This window comes from Nasonia vitripennis, chromosome 3, assembly GCF_009193385.2.
Source record: "Nasonia vitripennis strain AsymCx chromosome 3, Nvit_psr_1.1, whole genome shotgun sequence".
Classification (NCBI taxonomy): Eukaryota; Metazoa; Arthropoda; class Insecta; order Hymenoptera; family Pteromalidae; genus Nasonia; species Nasonia vitripennis.
Genome location: NC_045759.1, coordinates 21,434,170 through 21,446,885, shown reverse-complemented (window position 1 = coordinate 21,446,885; position 12,716 = coordinate 21,434,170). Strand labels below are relative to the sequence as shown.

Sequence of the window (12,716 nt, the reverse complement as noted above, 5' to 3'; positions counted from 1 at the left end):
AGCATCGAATAGTTCCTGCAAACTAATCCGCTTCATTCCCTAAAAATAGCTAATATAAGTATCGGCAAAAAAGCATCGATAATATACACAGCGAAGCAGCTGAATCCCCGGGCAATAATCAGCGAAGCATCGACAACCCTCCCCATCCATCTCTATACCCCGCAGTTATATAGAGCACCGCAAAACAACCGTAAATCGGCCGGCGGTCGAAAAACCAAAAACCCCCATTAATCACGCAAAAGAACGCACGTCCTTACATTCGCCCGCGTCGCAGCAGCTGCAGGTCAGCTCCGCTCTGCCTCTCACAGCGAACAGACCTTATTAGAGCTCACAGTGTGTGTGTGTGTGTGCTGATCGTATCCTTCTTTCTCTCTCTCTCTCTCTCAGCTCGCGCCTGCGCCAAAATAATAATATATCCAGCACCGGCGCAGCAGCAGCAGCAGCAGCAGCAGAGCAGCTCAGACAGGGCTATTTCTCTCACACAGTCTCCGGGACTCGCAGCATCAGCAACGCGTCTTCTCCGGACACTCGCACACCGTGTCCTCGCGAGTGTTTTTCGCACAGCCGAAGTAGAATATCAACCGCGTCGAAGCGATCGGCATGAGGAGGAGGTAGTCGTGTGTCTGTGTGCGCGTCTTCGCGGTTAGCAGAGGAGAGGAAGGCTCGAGGAAGGAGGAAGAACTTCAGCGCGCAGCCAAGTGTCTATAGCGAAATCCGAGCACATCACATAGCTGCGCGCGTACCGTTATTATGAGGAAGCGGCCTCGAGAGCGTCGACCCCGAGTCTCGGAGCTGCAGCTGCTGTTGTCCGGCCGACGTCAGTCTCTGGTCAAGCTTCCACGAGGCTAAGGAGATTAAAGGAGGAAGGAAGATAGAGCCAAGGAGAACGTAGAGAGAGAGAGAGATATGCCGGCTCTGCAGTCGATTTGACGGTGGTAAACAAGCTGAGAGACGGCAGCAGGTGGTGTTCGCAGCCGGGGGCATGACATGGGAGTGCCCGCGCGCGGAGCCCTCGCGGCTGTGGTAGCCGCGACCGCGTTCGCCTGCTACCTCAACAGTCTCGGCTGCGGCTTCGTCTTCGACGACATATCCGCGATCAAGGATAACCGCGACCTGAGACCGCACACGCCCCTCAAGAATGTCTTCTTCAACGACTTCTGGGGTACCCCCATGCACAAGGTGAGGGTTTTGTTGTTTTTTTTCTCTTTTCTCTCTTTAAAGACCCGTCGCTGCGCGTACACCCCTCGTGCATACTCTGCGCGTACAGGATCACACTCGTACACACATACGTATACGTACAGGCAAAAGGGAGAGCTCTATAGAAAAGGCTCGACTCTTTCTCGTTCTCTTACACTCTCGCGGCAGCTGCAGGAGGAAAGAAAAGGAGGACGATATATAACAACTGCCCCCAAAGCAGCAGCAGCGGCGCCTATGGCTTGGAAGCCGCGCGTGGCGTATTGATCCACTGGCTGCCGCCGCCGCCGCCGCCGCTGCCGCCGCCGTGCGCGTCGTCGTGTGTGTGTGTGTGTGTCCGTCCGTTTTCATTCGGCGATCGTCGCCGCCGCTTACCTTCTTTTCAGAGAAACTCTCCACGGCGCTCCGCGTGTGTAATGACGCGAGCGGATGACTCCACGAGCTTATACCTCGTATACCTATACGCAAATAGCGCTTTTGTTTTCACGCTCTCTGCTCTCAAAGGAATCGACTCTTTTCTTTCGGTTTTTCTCTCTCCACAGCTCTAAACACGCGTAATGCTCCTTATATACACCTCTACACGCGAGAGTGATCGACGTCAGCGTGCGGTACTTGTACGTTTATTCTCGGCGTGATTTACGCTCCGCGATCGGGAATTATCAGCGCTTCGCTGTATATTTATCGCGCGCGGCGGTGCGCTTGATTGAGGGGCTTATAAATTGATTTTGATTGTTGGCCGAGAGGCTTTTCTCTCTCTCTCTCTCTCGCTCGCTCGCTCGCGCGCTTGCACGAGGGCTCGATTGGATTAGGGAGATTGAAAAACGAAGGGGAGTGCTGTCGTCGCGCTCGCGGATTTCGGGTGCTGATGATGGCTTTAAAATTGATGCTGATGATCGCGCCAGGGACGATATATACCCGTACACAGTCTGCGGACGAGGGGATTGACTCGGAGCTGTTACTTTTTATTTTTATAGACGACGTGAATTCTTGATGAAATTGGCGATTTTTTTGGCTCGACGAGTGCGCGGAAAACTGTGTATAGTTTCGGCAGATTTTTCTCGTTAAATAAATTTCTCCCAGACGCAATAACGTTGATTGATATGTTCTTTTGTTAGTTTGCAGAATACGCGTAGCTTTTTGTAAATATTTGTATCGCAAATTTAATATTACGAGGAGATCGATGTTTACGCGCGCAATCTGTACGATGTGTGTATATTAAAAAAACGAATGATCAAAGGGCTTTGCTTGTTGGACGGCGAGTAATGATTGAAAAACAAAATAATAATCTATAAAATGAATTGAGAAGCTGCCGATGAAAAGTTACTCGAAATTTCGCTCGCGCGATTCAAGCGTTCAGCACAGCTTCGATCGTATTGGAGTACATAGAGCTTCGACATAAATAATAATGGAATGATATCTCTTTTTGTATATTCGCCGCACGGCGCATAATTGACACAAGAATTACCTGAAATTCATTTCCATTATAAAAAGCTCTATTATAGCACAAATTATATTTTTTTGCACCGTGTTTATCGCACTTGCTACGCTCGGGTGCTAACTGCACCGTGTAAAAAAGAACCATTTAAGTCACACGTATCGTAATGTACTATTGGACTTCTACCTATAATGCAATTATTTATATACGATTATTAATGTACGATTCGTTTGCATTCGCAATTATAACTTCACGGTCCTTGATGCGCAGTTCTGAAAACGGATCCAGAGCTTCTATCGGGTATTTTTAACTGACAGTTTCGGTTCGTCGTGGAAAACGTTGTCGTAATCATTGCTCATTAAAATTTCAAGTGCTCGAATAGTTTCTACGGTCGGTATACAATATGTAAATGCGAAACAAAATTTCAGAGATTACCGGAATAGTTCGTTCATAAATGAATTCTGATCTACGTATTTGAGATGACTGCCTGCGCGAGCTCGAAAAGAAGCAAGCTGTGCGAGTTTGAAGCTCAAATTTTAAGTGTTTTTTTTTTTTTAAATAAGTGAAATACACTTAAATCATGCAAAAGTGTTCGTGGTGAAAGGTAGACTTTCAAGTTGAAACTCGACTCGAGCAATTCTCATTTTTTCTATAAATAAAATTTTGCATGTCATGCCGAAGTAATAGCGTCATAAACTTTATTTTTGAATCTTATTTTACGACTTACTAAATGCTAATCATTCATAAGCGCGATAGCCTTTGAAAATTTGCAAGAAAAAGGTGATCCTTGTATAAAACCGATGACTGTCCACTATATATAAAGCGAGAGAACTGCTCTCATTACTGCGAACTGAACTAGAAGACAGGCATCAAAAGATAAAAGCGTTAATACTAAATTCAATGATAGACTATGTGAAACGTGTCAGCATAAGAAAATTGCGGCGACGTTTCCGTTTCATCGGATACAACGTACTACACGTCTGTACAGCATAGCAAAAGCTTCAATCAATCAAATCGAAGTATAACTATCGCAATAACTACCCTACTATAACTGGTATATGTACACTCACTCTCTCTCTCTCTCTCTCTCTCCAAGCATCAAAACACCGTTAAATCCATAAAGCCCGTTGCAGATATCCATTAATATAATTATATAAATCAGTTATCGTCATTCTACCCGATACAACGATATCCAATCTGCCCTCTAACAGTCGCTCGCGCTTTGTCCATTACATCCGCGCGCGCGTGCGTGCAAAATCAGGGCACTTACAGCCCAATGTCATTATCCGCGCGAGCCCGCGCGGCACATCAAACGAAACAGTCGCTTATATACAGTACACGCATCTATCTAACCAATGAAAATGTCTCTCCTTTTGCGCAGGAACAATCGCACAAATCGTACAGGCCGCTCTGCGTTCTCACATTCCGTTGGAATTACATGATACATCAATTGGATCCCATGGGCTATCACCTGCTGAATGTCATTCTGCACGTCGGAGTATGCCTCTTGTACTTCAGGTACGTATCCGTACATATTCTACATATAGCCTGTATGGATTCAGCCTCTTACACCCTGACTCTCTATATGTGTATCCGCAGCAGAAAGCTTTATACACGTCTCTCTCTCTCTCTCTCTCTCTCTCTCTCTCTCTCTCTCTCTCTCTCTGCCTCTCAATGTATCCGCAGCGTAGTCGCGCGTGTGTAGACACCCACACACACACACATGCAGAGAGGGAACCAGCTGCAGTGAATGAGAGGCAGCGAGAGAGGGCGAGTATCGATCAGCGCCGCCGGCAGTCGATTCACAGAGACTGGCCTTTTTCGCTGTAATTTAAAAAGAATTTCATATCAAAAGGAGCCGGGGCAAAAGAGAGAAAGGAAGAGCGAATTGAAAAGTTACGTAACGCCGGGACCTCGTTAAAACGCCGTGCGGAGAGAGAAGAAAAATTGTTTGTTATTCATTTGGTGGCCGGGCATTCAGCCAATCCTCCCCCTGTGCGTGCAGCGTGTATATATATATATATATGTATATAGAGAAGGGGATAATAAAAGAAGAGCCCGAAATCAACTCGTCGCTGCGCGTGCCTTTGAAGGAAGAGAGGGATTCACCCGCGGCGGATTTCCTCGAAAAGATTCCGATGAGCTTGCGGATGGGCTGTTTGTATATCCCTATACGTACGAGCGCGTGTACAAAGGCCCGAGATATATATATTACGCGAGATGTGTAAGGAGTGACATGCTGCTTCGGGGAAAAATACGCTTTAATTAATGCAGTGCATACTAGTTTTGCTGGAATTATTATTAGCCATCGGAGACTGTGACGAGCTTCCAAAATTCAAATTTCCCGCCTCGACTATCAAGGAAATTACATCGACACCTCTGCAGAGTTCTGGAGGATGGAAAAAAATTGCTCTGTGTAATATGCAGCTTCTAATTAAGCTAATTAGGCTATGCGCATAATTGAATTTCTGAAAATTACCTTTCGCGCTGCACCCGAGCCTAGTATAAAATGTTTCGAGTGAACAATTCGCGCTTTATCCCGCTAATGGCTCCTCGCAGCGAGTCTGATGCTTGTTGACATGTACGCGTTAATGGCATACACACGAATAAACTTGATTTGGTACACTTTCTTTTTTTTTTTTCAAGTATCATTGTTGCTTTTTTGTTTCCTGCATTCCAGCGACTTTGCATTCTCTTTTCATCGGATTTTCTCGTACCGAGGCTGAAACGTTCGAACGGTATGCGCGCTTTATTCAATTAGTTTTTTGACAAAATTTAATCAGTTCGTGTCTGTTAATTGCATACATTGTTTCTGGACAAAGTTATTGCGCTGCAACAAAGTGTTGAGTTAATTGAATTAATTTAACAATAGTTTGCTCAAATGTGAAATTGGCTTGACCATATCGCGAATGAATTTGGACTTATACGAAAAGATAATAATAAAGGAAGGAAACAGCCCATCCGAAAGCTTAACAGCTCAATCGCGCACTGGCACGTATCACTGACTGGAGCGAACCCTCGTCATTTTTTCTGATTCCAGAACGTGTTTGATGTTTCTCCCCGACGTAGCGAGTTTTGTGTCTGCTCTTCTCTTCGCCGTTCACCCCATACACACGGAGGCGGTAAGCTCCTTTATTCGACAATTTATATGGCTCTTCTCCTCCTACGACGACGACGACGACGATGCGATTAAAAACAACGGTTATGCCTTTTCCAGGTTACTGGGGTCGTCGGCAGGGCGGAGACCTTATCGTCCTTATTTTACCTGGCGGCTTTAATAACGTATACTAAGTGTTGCAGAAGTAAGAGATCCACAGGTATACACTTATTTTTTTTTTCCTCTCCTTTATTTTTCACATCTGGATTTATAGCTGGATTAACACTGGAACACTTTTTTTGGACACTTGTAGGCTGGCGATCATTAATAATGTCGATGTTCTTTGTGTTCATCGCCATGCTGTGCAAGGAGCAGGGCATCACCGCGACGGCGGTCTGCGTTTTGTATGAAATTTTCGTTGTACAAAGGGTGAGTGTATAATATTACGATACAGCTAGGAGCAAAGTTCCCCCTTTAATGTATGCAGTTTCGAATTTAACGGCCGCTCGTTCGTCCTCTCTCTTTCTTTCTATGTGTTACAGGTTAGAGCTTTGGATATTGTATTAGCGGTAAAGTCGGCGTTCGATGGTAAAAAGATTTCGCCGACCTGGTCGAGCGAGGGCACGAAGCGGCTAACGGCCGTTACCCTCGTTACCTTTAGTTTGTTAATTTTAAGACTACACGTAATGGGCTCGAAGCTGCCCGTATTTACCAGGTGAGTCACTTTTTTTTTCTCTCACAACTATAAGTACATCGTATGGAGCGACGAGGTTTCCTTGACTGCGACGAGATGGAAATGTTAATCGAGCGATTTTCAAATCTCTCTCATAAATTTCGTCCGGCGTGCATTAATTCGCAATAGCGCCGATTCGATCCGCATGCAGATTCGTACACATGATTGTACAGGCAGCCACAAATTTTCCCCGCGCGGCCGCTTTGCATTGATTTTCATTGGAATTTGGATTCGTATTAATATTCAAAATTTCCACTCTCCCCCGCTGCCATGTAGATTCGGATTATGCGATAAACTCTCGCTCGTGCGATTCTTTCGCTGTGTTCGATGCATATATGTATAGCGCAGGTGTACACGAGCATAATTGTATTTTCCAGATTTGACAATCCCGCTTCCGTAGCTTCGACACCGACGCGACAGTTGACGTACAATTATTTGGCGGCCGTGAATCTGCGGCTGCTATTCCTTCCAATTGACTTGTGCTGTGACTGGACGATGGGAACGATACCGTTGATAGAGACTTTGTTGGATGTTAGAAACGTGGCGACCCTAGCCGCCCACTCGACGGTCATCGGGCTCCTGGTCACGGCGGTTCTCACGCGCAGTAGACAAACGTCGATAATTATCATTATGGTCTGTATATCTTATTCTACTTACAGTTCGTGTAAAGACGCACGAGTTTGTGGTGCTGATTCCCCGATGGCTTTCTGTTACAGAGTTTGGCGATGATGATACTTCCATTTCTACCGGCTTCGAATCTATTTTTTCCAGTTGGATTTGTAGTCGCCGAGAGAGTACTGTACGCACCATCCATGGGCTTCTGTATGCTGGTCGGGTACGGCTGGCACATCCTCTGCGAAAAGAGGTAACCATCTTCACCTCACTTCATATCAATTTGCAATACCACGGCTCCGTATAACTCACGTCTCTTCGTTATCTTCCAGTAAAAAAATTTCGGTCATCCTTCTGCTCTCCCTGCTGTTGGCACACGCGACCAAGACGTACGTGCGAAATTACGACTGGCTGGACGAGTACCAGATATTCATGTCTGGACTGAAGGTGAACGACCGCAACGCCAAGCTCTTCAACAACGTGGGCCATGCTCTCGAGAGTCAGGGCAGATTCAAGGAGGCTCTGAACTTCTTCAATATGGCTGTGCAGGTCCAAGGCGATGACATCGGCGCACACATCAATGTCGGCCGGACTTATAATCATCTTAAGATGTTCAAAGAGGCCGAGGATGCATACTTGAAGGTGATTGCTTGCTTCGACAAGACTCTGCGCTAGATCTTATGCGTTAATTTAGTGAGTAAATATTTCTATGTATTTCATTGCTCCCAGGCAAAGTCGCTGCTGCCAAAGGCGAAACCGGGCGAGTCGTACCAGGCGCGTATAGCGCCAAATCACCTTAACGTCTTCGTAAATCTTGCGAATCTTATCGCGAAAAACGCGACGCGCCTCGAGGAAGCCGACCTCCTCTACCGGCAAGCGATCAGTATGCGGGCTGACTACACACTCGCCTACATCAATCGCGGCGACGTCTTGATCAAACTCAACCGCACGAAAGAAGCTCAGGAAGTCTACGAACGCGCCCTCTTCTACGACAGCAACAACCCCGACATCTATTACAACGTAAGGGCGATTCTATTACAACTTTGACAAACACTGGTGTGAAGCTATAAACAATTTGACTAATCCATTTCCTCTGGCCCTCGCAGCTTGGCGTCGTATTTCTGGAGCAAGGCAAGGCATCGCAGGCGCTAGCTTATCTAGACAAAGCTCTGGAATTTGACCCGGAGCACGAACAGGCGCTCTTGAACTCGGCGATACTGCTGCAGGAGCTGGGCCGCGCGGAACTGCGCAAAGTCGCGAGGGAAAGGCTTTTGAAGCTATTGAGAAAGGTAATTTCGACCGAGCTGGTGTTATATTTTCTGACTTTACGAGGTCGTAAGTTGGATTCGCGCGGCTCAATGAAATGCTGTCTTAAAGCGTCCGACGTTCCTAAATCTACTTGATGAAGCCGGATGAGCTTGCGACCGTTTCCATTAAACTGATTGCAAATTGATGCGCAGTTTCCACTCGACGCTTTCTTGCCGAATTATTCATACTCCTCCGCGATCAAGTGGAATGATATTTTAACCATCGAACACCCGTACAATTCTATTCTACAGAAGTGCTTGAATTTTCAGGACTCGAACAACGAGCGAGTCCATTTTAATCTGGGTATGCTGGCGATGGACGACCACGACAGCGAGAGCGCCGAGAGGTGGTTCCGAAACGCCGTGGCGTTAAAGGAGGACTTTAGATCGGCGCTGTTCAATCTAGCTCTGCTGCTGGCGGATGAGCAGAGGCCGCTCGAGGCGGCACCCTTTTTGAATCAGCTGGTCAGGTTTCATCCGGATCACGTGAAAGGCCTAATTTTACTCGGGGACATATACATTAACAACATCAAAGATTTGGATGCTGCCGAGAATGTACGTATTGGCGTTTTTCTCAGAACATAAGCTGCTCCGTTAAAGATGGAAGTTATATTTGAATTTAAAATTTCAAGGTGACAGCTTGCTCTAATTAAATTAGCTCTTGGAAGTTATACTAGATTTCAAGTTCTGTTCTAATTTGATTAATCGAATGACCTGGATACCTGAACATACAATATGCATTCATATCGAAAGTTATCTTATTAAATCTTGATGTATATTTTTATTTTATTAAACTTAGTAACGGATCTCTCAATAAAAAGCATCATTTCTGGTTCATAGTGCTATAGGCGAATCCTGCAGCTGGACCCGACGAACATCCAGGGCCTGCATAATTTGTGCGTTGTGATGGTGGAGCGCGGTAAACTCGGTTTGGCAGCGCAATGCCTCGAGCGTGCAGCAGCTCTCGCACCTCAGCAGGACTACGTGCACCGACACCTGGCGATCGTGCGCGCACGTATAAGTCGACTGCCCAAGGAGGAGCTGGCTGCCGCCGGTGTCTCCGAGGAGGATGTTGAACGTTTCGACGAGTCTCTTTGGATGGAGCAGCCCGACGAGGAGCAACAGCCTCAGTCTCAGCCGCTTCATCAGCAGCAAACATTGAGTGGTGCTGGTGACTCTGGTGCAGCAGTGGATGACCCCACGAGCGAGCAGTTTCTCGGCAAACCGGATAACTCGGTGTTTTTGAATCACGCGGTCGTGCACAATCATCTGGGGAGCAAACCTCAACAGAAGCAAGGGAGTGGTGATACGGTCAATGCGCGGAGGGCACCAGTGAATATCAAGGGTGAGCTTCTATTGTGTTAGCTGTTGTTAGTTATTTGTAACTTATTAACGTATTAAAGTAAATAGAGAAATGAATCTATTTTATGCAAAAAGCATCGAACACTTTCTTTTAAACTGGAAGAAAAGTTTTTTTGCGCGAGAAGAGTAAATTTATTAGGATAGTTATACAGTTAGTGAAATTTATTGACAGAATACGGATAGCGAAAGTTTCGACGTGAACTGCCCATCAAAGTTTTTTGTTGGAACAGCTCTGGAGCTTCCACCGATTTTTCTATGCGATATTTGAAATTTGGCATTGGTTTAGTTTTCGGGAAAAATCCGCGTCTGTCAATATTTGGATTTTAGTTATTTATTTATTTAAAAAGCCCGTTATTGATTGTGTTAATTATTTGTTATTATCGTTTTTATCGGTGTCATGGGTCCGTCAATCCTATATGTTCGGTGGGCAGCTAAACAAATACTTTTCCTCCCATCATTGCAATTAATCATGAATAACAAGCAAAAGCTTGATTAAACCAAGTGAGTGTGAATACGGCATCCGCACTTAGTAGAATCAGTCTGGTAAAGCCTGATCGATAATATATGGAAAGGGGATACGCTTTTCACGCTATTAAATGACCTGTAATAGCATTTTTCTTAATCCTTTTTCGGGAATTACGAACTTAAATGGTCTTTTCCTTAATTGTCGACTTTTCGTATTGTAAAAAAAGGTAATTTTTCATACTCAAAAATACTATTTCTTATGCAGACCTTTCTCTACATTCAATTTTCTGTGACAATTAATTGGATTAAACTTTAAAATGTAGATCCGTTTAACTTGGGAGTTTAAGTGGAAAAAGGATTTTGCATTTTTTTTGGATTTTTCAAGGATAACTGCACTAAGCGTACAGAATTAACCCGTCTAAAATAAAGCTCGCAGCTCGACGGCGACTTAGCTTAAACTTGTAACATGTCTATATAATTCACGATTATGGCTCTTAGCCTTTGAGACGGTTTCTTAATTTCCTCAAAAAACCTCTGCTTTTTGATTGCGTTTTAATTTTTCAGTTTTTTACACGTTATCAACGTCAATGTGATTTTCTAATTGAGAATCATTGACGTATCCGAAGTTAAAATTAACGTTTGATCTTGGTCTTTATTTACATCCACATTTCCTTTTCAATTATCCGATACTGTCAGAATCATAGTAGCAGAATCATCAACTCTAATGGATGATTTCCGTCCATATATACATAATACAAATTTAAAATACTCATCGATATTCTCAGGCTATCGTCTAAAATTTTTCAATTCCCTTTTATTTGGATATCGTGGCACAAACAGCCAAAGCGACTAATCTACGATATCCAATAAAAAACCAAGCACTAGAAAGGCCAATCCATGAAACCCAACTACTTTTAGCAAAGTTAAAAATTCATACGTCTCGATCAATATCTATTCAATCTGATTTAGTACTTAACCATCGATCCTTTTTTCGTTTGTCCACTTAAAAGGTCCATCGAAGCATCAACCGAGCGCTCAGCAGCAGCAACCTCCACCTCAGCAGCACCACCCGGACAGCGTAGTGGACGGTCTGAGTAGTATGCTGAAGCAGCAGCCGTCGGCGACGAGCGGCGTATTCGACCGGACGATAAGCGCTGACGCGACGGCGGAACTCGAGCTCGCGCAGAAGCGCGCCGCCAGCGCCCGTTCCAAGCTCGAGCAGCAGCAGATGCTGATCGCCAACCGCAGCCAAGCCGCCGCCATCACCAGGAGCAAGGTCTAACGCGGGAGTATATTATACTGTGTAAGAGATGGAGATAAGGAAGATGAAGAGAGATAAGAAGATGAAAAAGAAGAGATGTTAGCCCCCGCCGAATAATGTAAAGTTATTATACATATATTGAGGGTTATCGACGATGGTATAGTCGTATAGCGCTAATGTGTGAATATAAAGTGAAATACAGAGTATTGTTTTATATGCTGTATAAAATAGGAAATTTTATAAAATATATTTAAAAGAATTCGTACGTCGATGGTATCTTTATTTATGCGACCCACACACACCCGACCTACTTTTTATCTCTCCTTCGTTCTTGTGTTTTCGGTTCTATTTTTTTATCGTCGCATCTTTGTCTTGCTTTATGAGCGATTAATTGAGGGAGAGACGGACGGGGTGTCGGAGATTATTATCGTAGCTTTTAGCGAGTCATATTTATTGATTTTTCGAGGAAGCCACCGTCGCACAGTTCGAGCTAACTGTAGCGCGTAATATCTGTTATGTGCTTGTTTGTTAATTCTGTCGCATTTGCGCTTTCTATTCGACTGCGTTATACGAAGCGAGGATTTTGAATTTATTCAATTCACGATAGCGCGGAATAACTTGTCCGCTTTCTTTTTTCTCTGAAACTCGTATAACTTTAAACGAATAGCAAGAGACGCTGAAAGCTGGTACAGTGTTAAACTCGGATTAATCTACTAAATTATATTTAAAATTATCATTTACTTTCGTATGCATTGTATAGAAGATTTATTAGTTGAATAATAATGATGCGTTGATGTACGAGTAACGAGTAGGTTAAATATCATTTATCGGCTCATTCAACTGATGTGTAAAATTTAGTTAAAAAACGCACCGATTCAATAATATCGAGATACAATATTGTACGAACGTTATTCGAATTAGCTCCGATCGAAACTTATTATGCGCTATTACCTCGAATGATCTTGTTTTTAAACGTAATAACAAACCGAACAATCTCACCCTCGCACTGACAAGCCGAAATCTAGCACCACCTCCCCTTAACGACCGTCTTATATCCCCCCCTCCCCCCCAAGCAAATAATCGCTTTATGCAAAGGTTCTCGCGTATATAAATCGCGGAACAAGCCACGCCGATTTTAACCGGCCGCCTGCACTCAGCTCCTCGTAATTTCGCCTCCCCCACCCGCACACCTATAGTTTTAGGAAGTAACAAAAGCACTGAATCAAGCGGACTTTTACGAGCGGCTTATA

At 44.6% G+C, this 12,716-nt stretch overlaps 1 protein-coding gene across 1 annotated transcript; it reads left to right on the top strand.

Annotated features, from left to right (window-relative positions):
* The first annotated feature begins 441 nt into the window (after window positions 1-441).
* LOC100117553 (protein O-mannosyl-transferase Tmtc3) lies at window positions 442-11,731 on the top strand. Its single transcript, XM_001601703.6, has 14 exons — window positions 442-1,179; window positions 4,011-4,147; window positions 5,670-5,751; window positions 5,847-5,946; window positions 6,040-6,155; window positions 6,269-6,441; window positions 6,837-7,092; window positions 7,176-7,324; window positions 7,404-7,713; window positions 7,801-8,091; window positions 8,178-8,360; window positions 8,649-8,933; window positions 9,219-9,723; window positions 11,216-11,731. Exons 1-14 carry the CDS (start codon window positions 988-990, stop codon window positions 11,485-11,487), a joined length of 3,051 nt encoding a protein of 1,016 aa, XP_001601753.2. The 5' UTR covers window positions 442-987; the 3' UTR covers window positions 11,488-11,731.
* Window positions 11,732-12,716: the final 985 nt, after the last annotated feature.

Bases quoted from the DNA above. Each gene is read 5' to 3' on its own strand.
- LOC100117553 (XM_001601703.6), top strand. From the start codon at position 988: ATGGGAGTGCCCGCGCGCGGAGCCCTCGCGGCTGTGGTAGCCGCGACC. The intron at 6,442-6,836 runs GTGAGTCACTTT...TGTATTTTCCAG, and splicing joins AAGCTGCCCGTATTTACCAG to ATTTGACAATCCCGCTTCCG. The intron at 9,724-11,215 runs GTGAGCTTCTAT...TCCACTTAAAAG, and splicing joins GGCACCAGTGAATATCAAGG to GTCCATCGAAGCATCAACCG.